At 41.7% G+C, this 24,122-nt stretch overlaps 1 protein-coding gene across 1 annotated transcript in view; it reads left to right on the top strand.

The window, feature by feature from the left end:
• The window catches only part of LOC126162469 (calpain-9-like), a 1,012,451-nt gene that overhangs the window by 974,768 nt on the left and 13,561 nt on the right, over positions 1–24,122 (top strand). The window contains exons 8-11 of the mRNA XM_049919000.1: positions 474–646; positions 7,777–7,982; positions 14,865–15,022; positions 21,051–21,120. Of these exons, the coding sequence (XP_049774957.1) occupies positions 474–646; positions 7,777–7,982; positions 14,865–15,022; positions 21,051–21,120 (607 nt within the window). The remainder of the gene's footprint in view (positions 1–473; positions 647–7,776; positions 7,983–14,864; positions 15,023–21,050; positions 21,121–24,122) is intronic.

The raw sequence follows: 24,122 nt of genomic DNA, 5'->3' as shown, positions 1-24,122 counted from the left end.
CTTCTTCTTTAAACCATTTGTTGACAACGAGTCTCTCCTCAGACTTTTCAGTCTTCGAATACTCTCTCAATGCAGCACTGCAATTGCTGCCGTTCACATAAAATAGTTTCACTAACCGTGAATGGTCTCTCTTTTCGATATCTGTGCTGTTCACTCACATTATGCGTTGTCAAATGAGAGCGTGGACGGCATACCGAAGCCAGATTTGCACCTTGTCGCGACAATCTGAAATAATTTTTTCTCCAGCGTAACTCGGTTCCGCATTGACGCATTAGAATATCTACAAACTTTCGCTGCGTGTGATAATTACGTACCCACGATGGACCTCTGCAAGTAGCTGCAATTCAAGTGTACCAACGCGGTATATTAAAACAATGGTGAAACGGGCAGTATGTAATTTTTTCCAAACTGTTATGTAGTGTACGCTGTGCCTCGCGGCGCACAGTGAGTTTGACTGCGCTGTGCTGTTGCAGGATGTCGTTCGAGGACTTCGCGCGGCACTTCACGCACCTGGACCTGGTGCACATCGGGCCGGACGACTGGATGAGCGAGCCGGCGCTGCACTCGAAGCAGCCGTGGCGCGCCGTGCTGGCGCGCAGGCGCTGGCGGCCCGGATACAACGCCGGCGGCGGGCCGCACTTCGCCGGTGAGGACCCCTTTCTCTTTGTCTTCCTGTTCCGCTGCAGTCAGCAGAAACGTGAGAGAACGAATGCTACGACGCAGACAGACAAGCTCGCCGTACAAAATACACTTTACACTTAAGGGACAAAAAAAAAAAAAAAAAAAAAAAAAAAGAAAAACACGCACAACGAACGAGTTATCCGAATGGGGAGGAAATCTGTAGATATTATGTATACGTACAGACGAAAAAATGATTACAGTTTCAGAAAAATTGGATGATCTGTTCAAGAGAAGAACTTCACAAACTGAGCAATTTAAAAACGCGTTGGTCCACCTCTGGTTCTTATGCAAGCAGTTATTCGGCTTGGCATTGATTGACAGAGTTGATGTGTGTCCTCCTGATGGACACCGTGCCAAATTATGTCCAACTGGCGCGTTAGATCGTCAAAATTCCGAGACGGTTGGAGGGCCCTGCCCATAATGCTCCAAACGTTCTCAGTTGGGTTGGTATCCCACCACTGTCTAGGTAGGACACGTATTCACCCTGGAATCTCATTGACTGGTGCACCAACTGTCTTCAGTGATGAGTCCCGCTTCGAAACGAACTCCGATGACCAGCGCAGACGTATCTGGGCAAGCCACGGACAGTGGTCGAACACCAACCTGACTGTTGCCCGGTATTCTAACCCTCCTTTTGTTGCCCTTCCTGGCAATCCATCCTGGGCTAACATTTCGGCAAGATAATGCCCGCGCGCACAAGGCTAGAGTTGCTACCACCTTGTCTTCGTGCTATCCAAACCCTACCTTGGCCAACAAGGTCGTCCGATCTCTCCCCAACTGAGAATGTCTGGAGCGTTATGGGTTTTTTTATGACCTAACGCGCCAATTACACAGAAGCTGGTAGGACCCTCTCCGGAGGACATCCAACAATTCTACGAATCAATGCCAAGCCAAATAACTGCTTGCATAAGGGCTAGAGGTGGAACAATCATCCAGTTGTTCTGAAACTGTAATCATTTATTTGCCTGTGTACATTACATACATCGATTTCCGTTCCATTCGGTTAGTTCCTTCGTGGTTCAAGTTTTTTTTCCGTTCGGTGTGTTTATAACATCCTCGAACCCTCAAAAGCGTTTTGGAGAGCTATATGTGGTGTACAACTGCTACCGATGGTCACGTGACTCTGGGTATCTGGCGTAAGTCATGATAGTGAAGTGGTGCGTACTGGCCAGTTCAGTGTATGGTATTGCTTTGGTAAGATGGGTCTATGTGAAGTCGTGACAGAATCGCAGGAATGTGTTATGTATCATGCTTGTACACACCCATGTCCTCACTGTGAACGATGTTGCCCGATTTGTTTGTATGTCTACACAGACTGGCCAACGTTTGTATAAGGAATGGTGTACCACTCACAGACGTATAACATGGCCTAAGAATAGTGGTTGTAGAAAGTTCATAACTGGCAAGGACTGCTGACGAATGCTATGCCTTGCCATAACAATCGCCTTCAACCCAACAGGAATTACTTTTGTCCGTAAATAGGGAACGGCATACACCCTGTACCTTTATTGTCGAATACCTCGAAAACGGACATTGCTCATAGTAGCAAAGCTGCACGTCTTCTGTGGACCAGGCAACACATAAACTGGACTGTAGCTGTCTGGAGGCGTGTGGCGTGACTCGACGGGTCGCGATGTTGCCTCTTTACAACAGATGTAATGCGTCCACTGCACCAATGCCCCAACGAATCGTTTAATCCGTAGTGCGTGGATATAATTTAAGTCGGAGGTGCTTCTCTGGTTTTTGGAGGCGATTTTTGTACCAGAGCTTGGGCCCACTCACTCGCGCTTCCGTGAACATGAACCATGGTTAAACTTCCTGGCAGATTAAAACTGCGTGCCAGACTGATACTTCAACTCGGGACCTTTCCCTTTCGCTGGCAAGTCTACAGTCTCCAACACATGAGCTATCCAAGCACAACTTACGAAATGTCCTCACAGCTTCATTTCGACCGTACCTCATCTACTACCTCATCTCCCACCTTCTTCCAGTCGTACTAGTCCCGTGAGTTTCGTAGGAGAACTTCTGTGAAGTTTGAAAGGTAGGAGATGAGATACTGGCGGAAGTGGAGGTACGAGAACGGGTTGTGACTCGTGCTTGGGTAGCTCACATGGTGGAGCACTTGCCCGCAGAAGGGAAAGGTCCCGATTTTGAGCTTCGGTCCGGCACATAGTTTCAACCTGCTAAGAAGCTTCGTATCAGCGCACACTATGCTGCAGAGTGCCGATCCATTCTGGATGAACAGGGACGATTATTTCAAAATTCTCGATGACCAGTTGCCGTCCTTCCTTCTACATCTTCATCATGGGCATGCTGTGGGCATCTCCATCTTACAGCATGACAATACCCGTATTCACCAGGTTGCATGCACATGTTTCCGGTTCAGTGAACATTAAGACATCCTTATCACATCTCAGCTCATCCGCAAAATCACCCGTTCCCACTGAACATCTCTGGGACTATTTGGAACGGAAGGTGAAACGTAACAACCACAAACTGGTAGTCCTGCGATATCTTATCACCAGTGGGTGGCTTCACCTGAGTATAGCATACCCGAAGAAACTTGTGGGCTCTCTCCCTCGACGAAGTGACGCCCTTATCAAGACTATAGGTGGTGTTCTCCGGTATTGGCGTGAAGTCTGCTGGCAATGAATAATTTTTTCCTATATGTTTAATTGCCCTCACTGGCTGCAGTGCGTCGTATCTCACTTTTAGCCACTCGTTCTCGCAGTTGAGCATTACACTGAGTCTCAACAATGAAGTCGCTGCATGTAGCTCAATAATAAATTGTGCCACTATAAGAATAGTCCGGCTCTGTTTGGCTACTGCACCTGACATTTCATTGTCCAGAATTCCTACATACCCAAAAACCCAACAGAAAAGCACCTCCTTCCCTTGGTATTACAAACAAAGAAGGATTTCCTACATACATTTGACTAGTTTCTCTACTGCACTGGATGGCTTGTAGCTGAGTTAGAACTGGTGAGTAGTTTCGCACGTCGAATACATGTCATCTGGTTTAGTGCCCTCAAGATAGTATACTGGGTGTATGGGTATAAGTGCAGATATTTCTATCGGTGGCTGAGAACGGCGCACTGAACAACATTACATCACTACTTACGTCATCTGCTGACTAATAATTACAGCTATTACAACTTGTATGTTTGTAGGTTGGTTAGTGATTCAAAGTACATGTGGCCAGAGTAAGCCATTAATGCTAATTTTCTCCCGGGCAGCAGGTCGGAAGTGTGGATATGTGGACGCAAGCCGCGCGCACTGGCCGCGCGGTTTGAGGCGTCTTGTTACGGATTGCGCGGCCCCTCCTGCCGGAGGTTCGAGTCCCCCCCTCGAGCATGGGTTTGTGTTTTCTTTGGTCCATTAGGAAATCACACACATCTGAACATTTGTGGAAGCAAAACGGTTAGCCAATACTGACAGCCGTAGTCCAGGGTGCAGTAACGACAATGCAGAAAACACCGTTTAGTAAATTATGTGACGTGTTTTTGGGAAGACAGTTAGGCGCAATCAAAAAACAACTAACACACTGAAGAGTGTACATATTAAAGTACCACATACAAAAATATTTGGCACGGGTACTGACTATGGACAGGTCCCATAGGCACATGTGGCCGGCGTCGTCGCCTCTGGTGGAGAGCGTCTCTGATCTTTCGAAGTGTAGTGCAACCATTTTTGTTCAGTAAGCAAACACTAACAATTAATGCTATAAATAGGACTCAGTGAGTAAGGTAAAGTGCCGCAAATAGGACTCGGTGAGTAAGGTTCAGTGCTGCAAATTTTTTGATGTACATATTGATGGAAATTTGAACTGCATCAACCCTGTTATTCAGATTCAAACATCTGGGTTCAGCAACTTTTCCCCTTCGGAGACTGATAATTCTGTAAATGAAAACCAACATTTTAACATATTTTGCACATTTCCACTCATTAATTGTCTTACGGTACATTTGCATATTTTTGGACTGGTCGTTACTTAGAAAGTGCGTACTTAGTGCATAAAAGCGAGCAATTAGAATAATATTTGGTGCACACTTACGGTCACCTTCTAGACGCCTCTGCACAAGGAGTTAGGCATTCAGACTACATCATCATAACATTTACATTCACTAATGAAATTTGCCGAAAATAACCCTTCGTAATTTAAGAACGTCACAAATCTTTACATACACAACACTAGGGAACAAAATCAACTTCATCAGTTATTACGAAAGCTGTCAGCGCCTCAAAAAAGAGTTAAAGATGCAGCCACAAAAGTCTTTTATCGTTTGCTCCAAGCATAAAATGTCTGGCATGTAGCAAAGCAAATTTTAAACATAACCTAATTTTTTGTGGTTAGCGTATTCTTTCCCATGGATGAATATTCACTTAAAACAGTTTTAGTATATGCTGTACACCAAAAAGATCTTTACCTGACTGAGAGAGAATAGTGATATGCACAGCTGCAATATTTCAGTTGTAACATTAGTAGTGACGAAGCCTGATACGCTCATTTTTATTAAGTTTAAACTACTGTGTTCTTTAGTAACCTGTAATTGGCCAACACAGACTGTCACACAAAACAAGCAGGTAACGAAATATGCATAAACAGAAAACTTACTCGTTCCTTATGACTGCGATTTAAATCGTGCGAATGTTCCCTTTAACATATAATTCACTAACTAGCTGATAAATTTCAGAATGAAATTCTGTCGTCAGTTACACCATTAGGAAATTTATTTCGTGTAATTTCCTAATAGTGTAACTGACGACAGAATTTGATTCTGGAAAAATAACAGTAGTGAATAAAATACATCTATAATCCAGACGGCACTGCATGCAAACAGAAAAACTGTATCGGAAAAATTGAACTCGTTGTCTGATTATTACAAACATTTTTGCAAAATCTATCCTTTACGTCAAATATTTCTCTACCATGTATTTTGTGAAAATGGTATAGGAGTGGCAAATCTGAGTGCAAACCATATGAATAGAAAACTTTATTCATTCTCGTCCGAAGAATGAAATCAACTAAACCAAACCAATAAAAAAAGTTTTCACTAAAACCTTCCGTTATTCAAACCCATCATAACTGAGCGCAGGCAAGCAGTGCAGTAACAAGAACTTTCCTAGCAGATTAAAACTGTGTGCCGGACTGAAACTCGAGCCTTTGCTTTTCGCGGACTAGTGCTCTACCGACTTTTTATTTTATTTTACTTTTTTTGTTTTTATTGTTCGGAGCGGACGTCCCACGACGCCTGTTGAAGTTCATTGTTGATCCGTTAACTCGGCTATTTTACTGCACGGGTTAGATAACGCTTTGACGGAACACGCTGAGCTACCGTGACGGCACCGACTGAGCTACCAACGCACGGCTGACGATCCGTCCTCATAACTTTACTTCTGCAGCACCTCGTCTCCTACCTTTCATTTGCCCGCGGAATATAAAGGTCCTGAGTTGAAGTCTCGGTGCGGCAATCAGTTTTAATCTGCCAAGGCATTTAAATCAGCGTACATACCGCTGCAGAGTGAAAATTTTCATTCCGAAGGCAGCAAAACTTCACCTAAAAAACCTTCACTTGTCTAGTCAATGTTTACAATATCATAATACAGCCTTCTCTGAACTCGCGGTTAGAGAAGCCATGTCACGGATTACGCAGCCCCTCCCGCCGGAGGTTCGAGTCCTCCCTCGGGTATGGGCGTATGTGTTGCTCTTAGCATAAATTAGTTTAAGTAGTGTGTAAGTCTAGGGACCAATGAGCTCAGCAGTTTGGTCCCTTAGGAATTCACACACATTTGAACATTTTTTTGAGCCTTCTCTGAAACTTTACGTCCGTTCTCTGCAAGCCATTTTTATCCACTCAGCAACACAGCCAACACCCGACTCTGTCACTACATCTACATCTACATTTACATTTATACTCCTTAAGCCACCCAACGGTATGTGGCGGAGGACACTTTACGTGCCACTGTCATTACCTCCCTTTCCTGTTCCAGTCGCGTATGGTTCGCGGGAAGAACGACTGCCGGAAAGCCTCCGTGCGCGCTCGAATCTCAAGAATTTTACATTCGTGGTCTCCTCGTGAGGTATAAGTAGGGGGAAGCAATATATTCGATACCTCATCCAGAAACGCACCCTCTCGAAACCTGGACAGCAAGCTACACCGCGATGCAGAGCGCCTCTCTTGCAGTCTGCCGCTTGAGTTTGCCAATCATCTCCGTAACGCTATCACGCTTACCAAATAACGAAACGCGCCGCTCTTCTTTGGATCTTCTCTATCTCCTCTCTTAATCCGATCTGGTACGGATCCCACACTGACGAGCAATACTCGAGTATAGGTCGAACGAGTGTTTTGTAAGCCACCTCATTTGTTGATGGACTACATTTTCGAAGGACTCTCCCAATGAATCTCAACCTGGCACGCCCCTTACCAACAATTTATTTTATATGATCATTCCACTTCACATCGTTCCGTACGCATACTCCCAGATATTTTACAGAAGTAACTGCTACCAGTGTTTGTTCTGGTATCATATAATGATACAATAAAGGATCCTTCTTTCTATGTATACGCAATGCATTACAGTTGTCTATGTTTAGGGTCAGTTGCCACTCCCTGCACCAAGTGCCCATCCGCTGCAGATCTTCCTGCATTTCGCTGCAATTTTCTAATGCTGCAACTTCTCTGTATACTACAGCATCATCCGCGAAAAGCCGCATGGAACTTCCTACACTATCTACTTACAATGCCTACTTCAACGACACCGCCACTAGTAACCAAAGATCTCACTGCTTGTACTCTTAACCTCTGGGGCGTAACATATCGACTGTTGAAAACTACCGTTTGAAAAATGTTTATTGTGCAAACATGAAATAAGACACAGTCAATGAAAATGCAAAGCTCAGATCACTTTCTTCGAATACTAAAAATAAAATAGAAATCTTATAAGTAGCACACGCTAGTGTAAGTTAGCTGTCATGACGGTACGAATATCTGTTGTACGGTGCCGGACTCGTTTTGGCCCAGTACTCGATACTGATAGGTGTATTGGCACAACTAACCAGAATACTGCAGCTGTGGTTCTCGCTGTTGCTCGCAGAGACGACAGCGACGAACCCGCAGTTCCACGTGCAAATCCCGCGCACGTCGGCCAGCAAGTGCCACGTGGTGGTGTCGGTGACGCAGGCGTACGAGACGCAGCCGCCGGACGGCAAGAAGCGGCGGCCGCTCTACGCCATCGGCTTCGCCGTCTACGAGGTGCCGCCCGCCACCGCCCGCCTCACACAGCACTTCGTCGCCGAGCACGTGAGTAGCCAACAGCCTGCACCAGGCCCACCACGATCCTAGTGCGCTAACGTCAACAGAAGCCGTGACACCGAGAGGGATACAATACCATCGAGCAAAGGGTATGCGCTGAAACGTGGAAACACCGAACACACAACACATTATCGTGCCTGAAAAGATGCTGGAAAACTGTTGCATTCAATATAGCTTCCAGTCGTCTCGGAATAGATAAATGCAGGTTCTGTATGGTTTTCAAGGAAATCTTATACTATTCTTCCTGCAAAATTGTCGCAAGTATAGGTAATGGTGATGGAGGTGGACAGCGGAGAAGCACCATTCTTTCGAAAGTAGACCACAAAGGCACAGTAATGTGATATGATGACTGTTGTGGGCAGGGGAGATGCAACAGTTCATCCTCGTGCTCACAAAACTCCTCCATTTTCTACTTACTTGGATTTTGTTTAGTACTTTAAACATTGCCATCACTCACGTAAAGTACGAAACGAAAAGCCGGTACTACGTGAATCAAAGAGCCCACAACAAATATTATTGAAATAATACAGAAATTAACTAACACGGTCGTCAGCCCAATTGGGCGCTCTCTGTTCAATATCTAAGCGATAATACGGACAGCAATGAAACGTAGCTGTTTGGCCGCACGTGTGGCGACAGAAGGTAGACATAACGGGTGTTCAAAAAGTCTCTCCGCATTGCCGTATGATTGTTCGCCTGCCTGGGTTACTTCCAAGTGGACTCTCCCAACATTCCACTGTTTCGTTTATCTTAGCCAGCATCAGTAGTATCGTTGGTGTGTGTCGTTACGTGTTGACGTGAAGGTTTAAATTTAGTTCCTTTGTTCGTTTTTGTCACTGTTAAAATGCTAACCATTGAAGAACGTGTGTTTTTAGTCGAACAAATTCAAATGGCTCCGAGCACTATGGGACTTAACATCTGTGGTCATCAGTCCCCTAGAACTTAGAACTACTTAAACCTAACTAACCTAAGGACATCACACACATCCATACCCGAGGCACAATTCGAACCTGCGACCGTAGCAGTCGCGCGGTTCCGGACTGAGCGCCTAGAACCGCTAGACCACCGCGGCCGACAGTCAACAAGTGTTCAAAGCTGGCAGTAAATACACAGTTTCAGTTCGTCAAACATTTAATTCAGTTTTCCCGGAGACAACACTCCCACATCGCGATACTGTACGAGATTTGATTAACAATTTCGAAGTACGGGTTCAGTAACAGATGCATCGAGAAGTGGTCGTCATAGCATTTTTCTGAGGATAAACTACTCGATATTTCCTATAAAATGACCATGAGTCCGAACAAGTCAGTAAGAAAACCCGCCCAGGAAGTCGATGTTAGCGTCGGAACGGCCCACACAGCTATAAGGAAAAAATTAGAACTTTTCCCATACAAAGTGTCAGTCGTGCAACAACTGAAAAATAATACTGACCATGGGAAGAGACTGCATTATTGTCAATGGTTCAAAAATTTCGTTCAACGAAATGGAAGGGATATTCTTAATGAAACGTTTTTCACTGATGCGTGGTTTCATTTATCCGGGTTCATGAACTCGCAAAATTCTCGTATGTGGAGCACTGCAAATCCATTGTGTATTCATGAGGAACCACTTCATTCTGTGAAAATAAGAGTTTGGATTGCAATTTCTAGACGTCGGATTTTGGGTCTCATATTTTTCAACGAAACAATAAACGCACAGCGATACTGAAGTGATATTCTGTACCCATTCATAAGAGAACTTGTGTTAAGTGAACTACTGAACGGTTATTTTCAACAAGATGGTGCAACCACACATATAGCTCGCGTTTCAATGTCACTGCTTGCTGATGTTTTTGGTGATCGCATAATTTCACAGGGACTTTGGGCTCCACGATCGCCTGACTTTTCCTTCTGGGGTGCAGCGAAAGCAACTGTCTATAAAAACAGCCCAAAATCCGTCGATGAATTGAAAACTGCAATATTCACTTTCACTGCTTCTGTTACAAAAGACATGTTACAGCCTGTGTTTGGAAACGTGATTAGACGAATTGAATTGTGTATTCAACACCAGGGGGGACACTTTCAATATTTAATGTGAAAATTTGTAAGTAAAAATGAATATTCTAGAAATTAATAACTTGTATTTCACTGAGTTTCATTTCAGTATATTCACTGCGGCATACGGGACGCACGGCTAACAATCATACGGCACTGCGGAGAGAATTTTTGAACACCCCGTACATTTCTGACATCACAACACGTTACGAAATAAGAATGAACAAAGAAAGCAGTTGTCTTATGTAATTAATAAACGGAAATGTTAATTTGGAAAAGATATTTAAACTCGTCATTGAAAAGTAAATGATTGACTGGAGGTAGCTCTTTCGTTGCGACGATAGTTTTCGTTACCTCAGATGAATGTTTCTTACATTCACAAGATTCCTGCTTATTTCTGGCTACGTACTTTGAATTGATTGTAATTACTATAAAAATGTATTAGTTTGAATAAGCAGTTACTGTCTTTTAACAGCCTGGCAATGTCGAAATACTAGCCAAGATGGCACACAAGAGCGTTATTACAGTAGACACTTTCTTACTTTTGAGACTGCCAAAATTATTTTTAGTTACTTCACATTGTCTCCATTTAATTAATAAGAATAACATCGCTTCTGAATATTACTGAACGACACAGTTAACTTATTGAGGCTTCATTATTGATTACCTTCAGTTATCTTTCCAGCGTCCGCCCCATAAGCTGAATGGTCAACGCGTTGGAACGCCATGCCAGGGGGCCCGGGTTCGCTTCCCGGCTGGGGAGGGAGATTTTCTCCCCTCAGGGACTGGGTGTTGTACTGTCCTCATTTCATCCCCATTATCGACGCGCAAGTCGACGCGCAAGTCACCCAATACGGCGTCGCGCTCAATAAGACTTGCACTTGGCGTCCGAACTTCCCGTCTGGAAACTCCCGGCCACTGACGCCATGCGCTCATTTCCATTTCCATCTTTCCAGCAAGCAAAGAAAGCTATCAGTGACAGTATTTTATTACGTTCTTTAGCTTTAAACAACGAAAATCAGGTATTCAATAACTTGAAAGGAACTGAACCCAAGACAATGACTGAGGATAATTACATGATTAGGTATCTACAGTTTGCACGAATGTTACTTATTGTTCGTTTAAAATCACTCAGATTGTGCCACCGGGTAATCCATCGCTAAGTTCCGAACGTGAACGAAAATGAAACTTGTTCGTTGCAGACTGAACCATCGTCTTCGTTGTCGTCGACAATGCCCCTGTTGCTCCATGTGATAATGCAGGCACACTTTGATCAGCAGTGTCCAATTATGAGGCAGGATCTTGATGTTATTGGAGTCTCTTACATTTTCCCACACTTCTCAAGCTCTTGGTGCCTAACTCGCATCAATTCCGGCTCCTATAGGCCCGGCTTTCTACTGTACGTACCATTTTGGTGCGTTCTGTCAACAACAGTGAAAGTCTTCCGTGCACTCTGCTCCGACGTCAGCCTCGCGTCAGAAACAGCGCTACTACCCAAGCTTTTGCTCTCTGCGAACGGTATTGCTTTTCTTAACATTCCCCAATGGCATTAACCCAGAATAATCACATCCAAATATATAATAATTTATACAGTTTACAGTACATGTTAAATTTCTTATTAACACATAGTAGCTAAAGTTTTACAGAACAAGTACACCATGTTTACAATAAACTTCATTGGCAAAATTTTTTGGGTAGCACATCTGTGTTATAGTCAAAAACAGGAGCCCTGTCCCCTTCGAACGCAGCATCACCACTGCGGAACAAACACTGTACCATGGGAGGGACCTGACCGCCCAAACTGGTCACATAATCCTCGGCAGTGACTTCACCTTGCATAGCAACCGTGAGGCGCATGGAATACCACGATGTGTTTGGTCAAATCATCACAGAAGAACCGCCTTGTTTTGCTCTTGGGACGTGAACTCAACCAGAAGTTGGAAACAGTGTGAAACAAGACTCATTCGACCACGTGACGTTCTTCCACTGCTCTATAGTCCAGGTCTTACAGCTTCGACGCCACTTTCCCCTGTCTCGCGCATTTCCATCATCGACGTGTGCTTTTGTGAACTCAACTCGCCCTCCAGTTCGCTGATTACGCAGCTCCCTTCGTATTGTTTTGGTGCTGACAAGGTTTGCGAGTGCGACGTTCAGTTCAACAGTGACACTTGCAGCAACCGCCTTCTTGTTTTTCGCTACAATCCACTACAATGACCGTCCGTCACGATCGCTCAACACTTACTTTTCTCCGCGTTGTCACTTAGCAAATGTTGCGTTTTCGGACTTCCTCTGCAAACGGTATAAATCTTCTGTGCTGTGCCTTTTGAAACACCCTACACTTGGCCTACCCTGGTTACGGAAGCTCCTACTAACAGCACCAGCAAGTTGTCCACGTTCTAATTAACTTAGCTCTGACATAAGGCATTCACAGCTACACAGAACATTGTACTGACTATGTATGACTGACACTTGCAGCGCCTTGAGGACAGGTGCCGTTCGTGGTCAAGTAAAGCGCAACCTGCAGGCTAGCCTGGCATCTGCATTTATGTTCAAGCACGCATGTCTCGCAGTGTTTTCATATTTTTGTCCAACCCCTGTGCATGTGTCAATACAGACAATCGTTGTACAAGGAAATATTTTTCACCAAGCAGCCTCCAAAATTTATACGAGTAACACTCCACATTCGGAGTGTAAGACTCCATTTTCACTGCACTTGAAAATAGCACACGTTAGTCGAAACACATAAAAAAATAACAATAAAGTGATGAAATACTGATGTCTAGTTCTAATTTTTTTCTCACCGTCCCTGTTCAGTTTGCGAATGGTACGAAGGAAGAACGACTGTAGATAAACATCCGTATGAACTCTATAATTCCTCTGAGGTTTTCGTCATGGTCATCTCGCGAGACGTATGTGAGAGGAAGTCGTACGTTTGTTGCTCGGTATAAGGCTTTTCCTCTGTATAATGAACACAGCTGCACGTCCAACTGTCTGTGAAATAATGCTTATTAATGAATATTTAAATAAATGTGAATTATATTGTTCTTCTGTTGAACTTCTTACCACCACAGGATGTGAAAAATATTGCCTTTTTTAGGTTCAAATAAAATTTATTTTAGCATTTCGTTGACAATTTACGAGTAAAAAGTATGAATTTGTCTCTACATACAATGAAAAGAAAGAAAGAATATATTACGGGAAACATTTAATATTTGAAATATTTCTATTCTGTGTGGTAGAGCTCGAATCATGGCTCCACAGAAAGCCTCACCTCGCATACACCATAATGAAACGACTAACCTGCATTTGTGCTCCAGCGTTCTGCAACTGACGGTCACCCGCTAACACTCATTTGCAAAATGACTGCAATAAATTTTCAAATGTCGTTCAGGATGACTGTTTTCTTCGTCAATTAGGTGAATCGTAAGTAGGATCTTCGTTCGTGTCATCAACATCAAAACGATAATGTTCAGATTCTTGGAGTATGCGAAAAATATTTGCGTCGCAGAGTGGACTAGTTGCAGACATATTGCTTCGAGTGCTCACTAACAGTGGCGTCTCACACGCAACTTACTGGTTTGGTTGTTTCGACTGCGATTGACTGCTTAGACTGCATTGTCGTCAACCTGACTTACATGTAAACTATGAGTTTTTACGTCCCTTTTCTTGTTTGTTGGATGACTAATATTACTCACGAGAATTAATGCTTCTGTGACGAACGCTGCTCGTAAAATCACGGGCGTGGCAGCCCTCGCTAAGATGTTGTGTCCGTTAAAATAACGGGCATGGGCTTCTTTCCAACAGTGAAAACGTAATATTACGTGCATGGCATTCTAACTGTGATCTCACATAAATATTGTGTGACCCTATCAAAACTGCGAGAGGCCCTTTATCTAACCACGTAAATCTACTGTGTCTATTTTTTAATCTTTCGGAAAAAGTTGATATTTCATGAAATTCAAAGACTTATTTTTCCAGTTAGCAAAGTATGTTCGTCAGTTACCTACTTCCTAGATCTTGAACAGCTGTCTTAGTTTACCAAACTTTCAGAGATTTGCTTCAGGCTGCGAAGCTTTCTTTAAAAACAGTTTCCTATTTTATCATAACGGGAACTTGTCAGGTTCATAGTGAATTTGCTATTGTGAAAATACAGACTTAACATCTGTGTATCTCTAACAGCAAATCATCCTGCGTTCTAAGCTTCCTTGCCCTTCTGTTCTGGGTTTTTACAGCTTGCTTTACGTTCACAGACTTTTGTTTTAAGATAGCGGATGATGCGTGCAAAAACTATATCACAGCATGACCTGCTGGCACAAAATTGCAATTTTGTTTAATTGTGTCCGTTAACAAATAATTTGCCGACGCCACTCACTGTTGCTTAATAGAAGGGGAGTATCCCTGCATTTACAAAACTGTAATATTCTGGTATCTTTCCAGTGATTGGTGTTACTGGTTAACGCTCGAATATAACGCAACGTGCGACTTGTAAAAGTATAACTGCAGAGAGCAATTGCCGGTACTGAGGGACACACACACACACACACACACACACACACGAAAACGAAAACTATTAATGCGGAAGTCTTCTGCAAACTTTTTCATTTTATTCAAATTATTCTAATGCCCAGACGTAGGGGGAAATAGATCTGTAACTTGGTCCTACTGTTGAGAGTTCAGTCATTGTTGCTGTATGCACGAAATATTGGTTTTGACCGAAATGACAGAATACGAATTTTTGACAACTATTGCTAAGTGAGCCACTATGTTTACATGAATAGACAGAGTGGTTGGTTCTTTGGCTGATGCTCTGAGGCGGGCGTTGGTCCTGGTATTGCAGAAGCCGCTGGACGTGACGAACCACTCGGTGGCCCGTGAGGTGGTGACGTTCTTCACGCTGCCTCCGGGGGACTACATCGTCGTCCCACAGACCAACGTGCCCAACTGCGACGGCAAGTTTCTCCTTAGGATATTCACCGACGAGCAGAGCAATATCTGGTAATATTCTTTCGTATAATACACATTTAACATAATGTAAAATTGACCTGTGAACATCTTTCAGAGGCCTCTTCAAAGATCTCGAAATACTTTCACATGGCATGCACTGCCTGAGAAAAAAGGGAAGCATCGAGAAGGGGAAATGAAACTTCATGGGTTGAGAGGGTATATCACGTTATTTCAGTGCTTACACAATTGAGTCAACTTAGCATCACGAACCTTCTTCTCAGTAGGAGATTACATCTCTTCTGCCAAGCATGCAATGATTCGGTAGCGAAGAATGTTATAAAGCTTTTGTATTTTCTACTGAGGCAAGCTGACCCACTAACATTGAAGCTGATCCTTGATACCATCATACTGGCACTCGGAAGGAGCTGACATTCTGGTCCACATGTTCTATTGGGGATAGAACTGGCAACCCAGCTGGCAATAGGAATACCTCAGTATCATGCAGACAAGTCACGGAGACACATGCCATGGGTATGAATTATCCTGTTAAACAATGCCACCACGATGCTATCACATTGGAAGTAACATATGAGGATGCAGTCCTGCAAGCAGTGACCTGAAGCGACACCTGATGGCTCCCCACGTCATGATGCCTGGAGTAACACTGCTGTACCTCTCCAAAACATTGGAAGAATGGGCTCTTCCCGGGTTGGCACCACACTCACTGACAATAGGTTGTATAGGTTAGTTTAGACTGCAGTTCATTGCTGAATGTAATGTGGTGCCATTAGCAGACATGCTTCCTGGTGTTGGGACCATGAAAACTGAAGCCATTAGTGTTGTTGTGTTAACGGCAGCCTACAAATAGGACATTAATATCCTTGTGCGGATTCTACTAGTCGCCAACCGACATCGCAGGTTGACACAGAATGATGCAGGGAGACCATTTACTTGTTCCCAGATGGCAGGCACAGATGTGAAGGGGTTATGATGTGCTTGGTGCAAAACACTGTGGTACTCTCTTGCAGCGGTTAGGCGTAGTCAGCCAGAACCTTGGCAGTAAGTGTACCTGCCCGCACGTTCCCAAACAGTCCATCATCAGACCATTGTCTCATTTGAATGCCCCACAAATGTGGATTGCATGATTCAACCTGCTGTCAACATGGAGACATCCAACATTATGCAAATTTTGTGGAAGGCCACCTCTGGCACTGTTCTCAGTCTACATCCAAAAGTAGCTCTTATTTCATTTTATACTGGCCTTACTTAGACCTTGTGTTGTTCCAAACAAATTTGTAATAGGATCTTTAGAAAATGATGTGTTAATAACTTTCTGACTGAATGTATGAATTGAATTACTGAAGAAATGGATCAATAAATCAATGAATATATCTTCTAATCAAAAATTGGTTTTTCTGGTGTGGCAAAATGTTATCTAATTGTACAACTTCTTCAACATATTTACAGCCTTCCAAAACCCTGTTATTTTGCAGATTACCAGGAACAGAGACTAGCCTCTTATTAAACCTCTTTTCAATCTGAAACATCCACTGTGGTCAGTTGTGCTTGATTGGAGAGTGACTAGCTGGTTTTGAATCTGCAGATGGAAAAATTCGCAATACCCTTAATTGGCTGGCAAGAAGAGTGCAGATTGTGGTGCAAAGTTACTAGTCATCATCTCCTGCTGCTAAATACCAAGCTTTACTGCATTCTCTCAAGAAGTTATGCCATGTGGAAAGTTACAGATTATTAGTCTAACATTAAGCATGGTGATCCCTGTCATGTTATTCAATGGTAGGAGGCTATATTCAGGTGCTGTATTTCACCATCTCCTTTCTCTTATCATCATCAAGAATTTAAGTGTATTGTCACAGTAGTTAAGTTAATAAGCAGTTCTGAGTTCTTCATTGTCACTATAATGATTGTCATTGTGGAAGTGATTTTCTGTTCACTTCCCTCAAGCCTCTGTGTTGAATACATAGTTGGATAATGCAGGTGACAGAAGAGTGCTTATGAAATGTAAAGAAGTACAAAGACTTATGGAATGTCGTGACATAGAGGTTGAATTCATATGAGGCATGTGTCAATGACATCTGATGTGAGTCCTTGCCCAGACAGACAGGATAATTGGGGCATTTAAATGGCAGTGTGGCCATTAGGAATTTTCTATCAGGTGGTTATAATTAATGTGCAGCTACTCATACAGGCCCAGAATGGGCTATATAGCAGCAAAACTTGTTAGATATGTCGATGCATTAATGCAGAACACTGGAAAAACAGTTACTTCGACTTGTGGCCACCAGGTGAAAATCTGGCACTGTACACTATATGATGGCATGTCATCCATACTATCATTTGACAGGCCCTGATGTGAGTGAACAATATGCTTTATGCAAAAGGCAGCAGTTACAGTGTTGTATTGAGAGAGCATTGCTGACTGCAATGTCTGATTAGAGTCCTGATGTCATGATTTAAAGAAGATGATAATGAAATTTGAAAACACGGGTGAGCCTGGTGTGGCTCCTTGAAGAGGAAGGTATCCTATCCCAGTGGAAGTTATTGACAAGGCTGCTGTTGCTGTAACTGACCATGCAGCACATGCCCTGGATAACGCTAATGTTTGTGCAGTGTCATGAGAATTGTCCATTCTACAGTTAACAGTATGGAAAGTTCTGCAGTCTATTTTACATTGGTACCTGTACAAGATCTAGACAGTGCAGCAACTGAAACCTCATGATCCACAGCAACATTCTGAATTTCTCTTTGGTTTTTGGCATGGATACAAATTGATGAAGCTGGCCAAACTGAATGACAAGGCAAATTTTACACAACAACATGCAGTGAATACACAGGACTGCTGAATGTGGAGTACTGTTAAACCATGTGTTGTGCATGAAGAGGCATTGCACTCACTGTGTGTGACTGTATGGTGTGGATTCACATTCACCTCTATTATTGGTCTGTTTTTCTTTGAAGAGACTACGTCCAGAGTATCAGTCAAGTGTACCATGACACCTGCACATTATGAAGACCTCCTTGTACTGCATGTGATTATTTCTTTGGAAGTGTGCAACTGTGTGGAAACCACTGTTTTTACAAAAGATGGGGCAACACCTCATGTTGCTTACCTAGTTAAGGATCTGCTTAAAGCAACCTTCCACAAATGTGTTATCTCCACAGTTCTTCCAAATGCATGACCTGGAAGGACACCTGATCTGATTCAATGTGATTTTTGGATCTGGAGGTATCTAAAAGAGCATGTTTACTCAGAATAAGTTTGTTCTCTGCCTGAACTGAAGGCCAGTACACAGGACAATGTTGCTCAGTTCCACTGGAGCTGCTGTGAGCAACTAACGATCACATATTTTATGGATATGCCATCTTGGTGACATTTATGATGCTCATTCTGAACAAACTGCATAAGTGGAGTTTAATAATAAAACCAACATTATGCCTTTATCACTTGTTTTACCTTTTCTGCCCACACTCATTCCTAACCCATCACATATGGAAACATGTCTTGTATTCACAGCACCAGATTTGTACGTGTTGGCCAAAGTTGGAACTAATCTTTTACCTGCATACATAGACTCATCATTACCACATTAGAATATTTACTAAGTTTCGCTGCCACACAGTCATTACAGCCCACACTGTACATCTGTGAGTAGCTGCTCTTTCATTATAACCACCCAGTATGTTTAAAACTACACATACATCATCAGTCTGAAGGAAGGCAGTAGTACACATTCAAAGGCACTGCTAACCCAAAATCAGCTTCAGTGGTTTGGGAATGTACCAGTAATCTGTGTGCTAAGTCAGCACATTCTAAATCATATGAACAGACTAAGGATAGTCATCAATGAGAACAGAAGCAGAGGTTCAGAAGCAATTTCAGAGCTTACTTGAAGCAGTCTCTCGTACTTACTCACTATGGAGAAACATATATCCTTAGCCAGCCAGCCTGAATAATAACAACTCTTAGATGAGTGCACTCTTTGAAGAAGTATAATAATATACTAAAAGAAACCCAAACAAAGCTCTCAGGAGAAATTGTGAGTTACCAGCAATCCCCCCCCCCCCCCCCCCCCCCCCTGTCCTCATATTTACTTGTGACTACTGGCATTAATGTTTGCTTCATGGATGCAGCAGATCTGTCACCCAACAAGCTGTTCATAGGAAGATATTTTACATAAATTTAATATCACTATTGATTTTAAGATTATGAAACTTTTCCTTCATGATATTTTTATATTTATATTCTTCTTATTTCTCCCATTTTCCTCAACTCTGAGTGAGATCCTGTTAACTTAATTACACAAAATTTTCGGTATTTCCAAATATGTTAAATAATACTATTACAGTATAAATTTTAATGTGTTTTACAGCTTTTATTACCATTACCTCTAGCTAAGTTGTATTATTCTGATGCTATATTTTATCTAAAATCATTTGTAGAAAAAAGATACATTAGAAAGTTATGACTGAAGAAATTACATGCAGTTTGATGCTGGCTTATATTTAATTTCCTCAAGAGCTGGTGACATAAAATTATTGTGTGTTTTCATTACTACTACTACTACTACTACTACTACTCTCTCTCTCTCTCTCTCTCTCTCTCTCTCCCCTCTTTTATTAGTGTAGGCTGTATGCTCCAAGGTATTTGTAATCATGCCGATCAAAGAATTCCAGTCTATTGTTTCATTTTGTGTCACCTACAGACAACCTCAAGCAAGCAGACAACTCTGAAGGTAAAACTTAAAAATCTGTCTGTTTTGAATCTAGACATCTTGAAGAAAAATCAAAACTTCCATATACCTTTTTATATCTTCAGCTACAAAGGACAGTTCCTTTCATAAAGGATATCTTGACAGCAATTTATTCTCATGCTTTTCTGCTAAAATAACAATCTATGACTTTATGTAGTTGGAGATCAGTTGTCTAATACTTTCTTTCTCCATGTAGTTACTCTTAAAGTGGCATGGATTCTACAAAGAAGGATCCTTTCATTGTTCTCTGAGATTTATTATCTCACTACACTGCTTCCTCTATGATTGCGTCAAGTAATTAATCATACAGTCAGTTTTCGAGTTTAAAAGTTCATTAATCACACAAAAGATAAGAAATCTACTCACTAAGTTGTGGCAGAACACACACATAAAAGAGGGTTGTAATTCAGCAGTCTTTTGGAGCCAGTGGCTCTTACGTGAGGCAGTAGGGTTGAAGGGGAAGGAAGGGCATGAAGGAAAAGGACCAGAGAGATTTAGGAAATGGGGTAGATTTCAGGAAAGTCACTCAGCAATGTGGGTCAGGGTAGACTTACCTCATGGGATGAGAAGGAAAGACTGAATGTTGGGGACTGCATCGGATGAGATAGATTTTCAAATCTTGTCCAATGCAATCCCCAGCAATCAGTCTTCCCTTCTCATCCCATGCAGGAAGTCTACCCTGACCTGCAGTTCAGGGTGACTTTTCTAAAATCTACCCCTTTTCTTAGATTTCTCCAGTCCTTTTCCTTCACTCCTCTTTCTTCCCCTTCAGCCCTTTTGCCTGGAGGAGCAGTCACTGGGTCCGAAAGCTTGCCTAATTACAACCATATTTTATGTTTGTGTTCTGCTGTCATATGGTGAATAGATTTTTTATCTATCTAGTTAAATTATTTTTTCAGAAATTGATTGTTCTTGTTGTTGTATTAATTAATCACACAAAAGTATCAGGTCAACAAACAGATCATTGTCATTGTACACTACAATCCATTCTTAAAATACAATTACAAACAAATAAACTGAGTAGAAAATCTAAATGGACACACACACACACACACACACACACACACACACACACACACGCAACAAGCAGTTAGAAATCAATGATTTGTCATTTATTAGTGTCACTAGCATTTACTGACTGCAAACATCACTCTAGCATATTAAAAAGAAAAGATACTCATTGCTCAACTTTAATTTTACATATGACCATACTTAATGTAAATTTTATTTTAAAAATATCCATAAATTCATCTTATTTATACAAAAAGAAAGTGATGTGCAGAAATATTTCTCTTTACATTAACTTTCAGGGAAGTGAATGACGACAATATGGTGTTCCGGAACATATCAACAGAATTCCTTGATGATGCAGTAGTGCTGGTAAGTTTAGTCTTCGAAATTGGAGAGATTTAAATAAATATATATGGCAATACATTAATCTCTGCTTGCTTTTTCTCACTGAGTTAAGTGAGGAGATGTGAAGGAGGCAAGAAAGAAAGGGAGGAAGATTCTTTAATGTCCATTTGTCATAAAGATCATCTGAGGCAGAACACTAGCACAAAATGGACTTAGAAAGTTGGCTGTAGCCTTTCCAAAGGAACAATCCCAGCTTTCAACTAAAGTCATTTATGGAATCCATGCAAAATGTAACTTTGTATGGCCATTCTGATATGAGAGAGATGAGATGGAGGAGTTGAGAGTTGGTGCAATAATACTATTACTCATACCTTAAAGTTAAAAGTCTGTGCCAGTTATGAATTTCAGAATAAAATTAAGGTATCATGAATGATTGTCATTTCTGAAGAGATCCATCTGGAATATTTTAGCTTACTTTTAATAGATTTTGTTTGCTTGTGAGTATGTCTGACAAATCTGTGTTCCCCCTGCAGCCACAAAATTCTGCTGTGTTAGTGCACAATAAATGTTGGACCCTTTTGTATGAATGCCAGGTGCTGCTTACAGCTAAAATATTCTCATACATCAGGTGTTAATCACATTTACTTGAGTACACATTCTTAAATTACTACATTTTCATATACACTGAAATGTACATAATTCTTTTAAATGAACAACTGTAAGTATATTTGCTGCAAATACTGACATTTCTACCTCTTGACTTCTTTATTTGCATAACACTTCAGTTATCAGATATTCACTGGTCTTTATTTCATAGTGGACACTTGTAGAAACATGTAGCTGAAAAATGGAAGACTACACACTGACGGTTGCACTAAAGGTGAATCAAGACAAACAGAGTTCATGCAATTATGAAGAAGACAAGAACAGCAAGAATTTCTTGAGATAAATGGCATGAGGTTCAGATACCTGGGATCTTGGTTTACCAGTAACTTGTAGAAACCTACTGCAAATATTTTACATCACTTTTGACTTTAGAGGTCATATTTTTCTGTCAGTTTGTTACAAAGTTTTTTTTTTTCAGTTTTAAAATTGAAGGTTCCATTTCGCATGCCAAAATATTTATGGGAAATTACTTAACTGTTGTGACTATTGAATTAAAATTTATTATTATTATTATTAGTTGTAGTATTAGAATAATTTAAAGCATATCATGTGGTGCTTTTATGAAGTTAAAATCTTAGCTAATTTTCCAGGCTGGAATTAGTACATAAATTCTTGCCTGCTGTGAGTTCAGAAATGTTCATTCCAATAGTGTTCAGGAAAAATCAGCTTATCACAAATCATTTTTTTCCCTAGAAGGTCTCGAATACATTGAAGCTATGCAATGGTCACTTCCAAGTCCACAAAGTTCCAAGATGTCTATTATTATTCTCAGAAAATTACAACCATTCATAGGTAACAACATACAGGAATACAAGCTGGTTTTCAACCAAACCAACCAATAAAAGGTCACTATAAGACAATTGTTTGAAAAACACTGGAAATGTGATAAAAAGATTTATGGTCTGTTCATCAGTTTTCTTCATACATATGACAGCATCCATAGGAATAGCCTATATGATAGCCTGTATGATTTCAGAACCTCTGAGAAGCTGGTAGGAATGTTGCAAACTTTTATGAATGGATCAAGGGCAGAAGTGCATTTCTGAGGGGTCACATCAGGAAGGTTTGAGACAGGTCTCAGGAAAAGGGATGCTCTCTAATGCATTCTGCTCAGTTTCATCTTAGATACAGTAATAAGGGAATGTAGACAACAGAAATGAACTGGAGTGCAGATGGATGATAATTTCATTTGTCTCACATATGCAGTTGATATAATAATGCTAAGTGAATCAATCCATGAGTTGAAAGAAATTTACCTGCAAAATGGATGATTACACACAGAAGGTTGTGCTTAAGGTGAATCAAGACAAATGGAGTTCATGTAATTTTGATGAAGAAAACAAGAGCAAGAATTTCTTGAGATAGATCGCATGAGGTTCAGATACTTGGGATCTTGGTTTACCAGCAACAACAGCATAGAAATGGGCCTCGAGGAAAGAATAGTAGTGGGAATGAAATGCATGTATTCCCTCAGGGAGTTGCTCAGCTCAAAATCCATATCAGCGAATACTAAGATGAGAATCTATAACATAGTGATATGCCCAGCAGTCATGTTTGGTTCAGAAACCTGGGCCATGACAAAATGTGAAAAAGGAAAACTATTAATGTATGAGAGAAGAGTAATGCAAAAGATGTGGGGACCAATCTTAGATAATGGCCAATCTTAGATAACAAGGAGTGGAGAGGAGGATGAATGAGAAAATCTACCTCTTTATGCAACAACCAACAGCACTAAGGAAATTGGAGAGCAAAAGAATCCAGTGGGCAGGCCATGTAGCCCACATTGCAGAAGAAAGACAGGTGAAGAAACCATTTGAGGGAAACCAAACGCCAGATGCCCCATAGGATGGCCAAGGCAGCTGTTGAAGGACCTGGTAGCCCTAGAGATTGAAGACACCTGGAGGAACTAAGCACAAAACAGAAAGGAATGGAGGCAATTTGTGGAAGCAGCATATGGTCTGTAGGGCCTGTGGTTGCTGGATTTGTATATATGTACTCAGAAGTCTATGTGAGCTGTAAGTTGGAGTAGTGATGTCACATTGGCAACTAATTTCGTCAGAATTTTACCCACCATGACATGTTACACAATTGGAAGTTCATCCCCCTCCCCCCCACATCTCACCCCTTTTCTTCACATCTCTGTGATGGTGGTCAGAATCATGACGCCCAGTGTAGAAATCATATGGTTTTCTTGTGGGTGGATGACAAAAACATTTAAGATACATGAACACTTATAATGAACATGAAAATGCCTCATGAGATGGCATAGAGGGCATCAATTAAACCATCCCTTCCCTTGGGGTGCTCATTTACACACGTTTGTGGTTTGAAATGACAATTTGCAGTGTGATGTTCTTGAT

This window comes from Schistocerca cancellata, chromosome 2, assembly GCF_023864275.1.
Source record: "Schistocerca cancellata isolate TAMUIC-IGC-003103 chromosome 2, iqSchCanc2.1, whole genome shotgun sequence".
NCBI lineage: Eukaryota > Metazoa > Arthropoda > Insecta > Orthoptera > Acrididae > Schistocerca > Schistocerca cancellata.
This window is presented reverse-complemented; position numbering and strand designations above follow the sequence as displayed.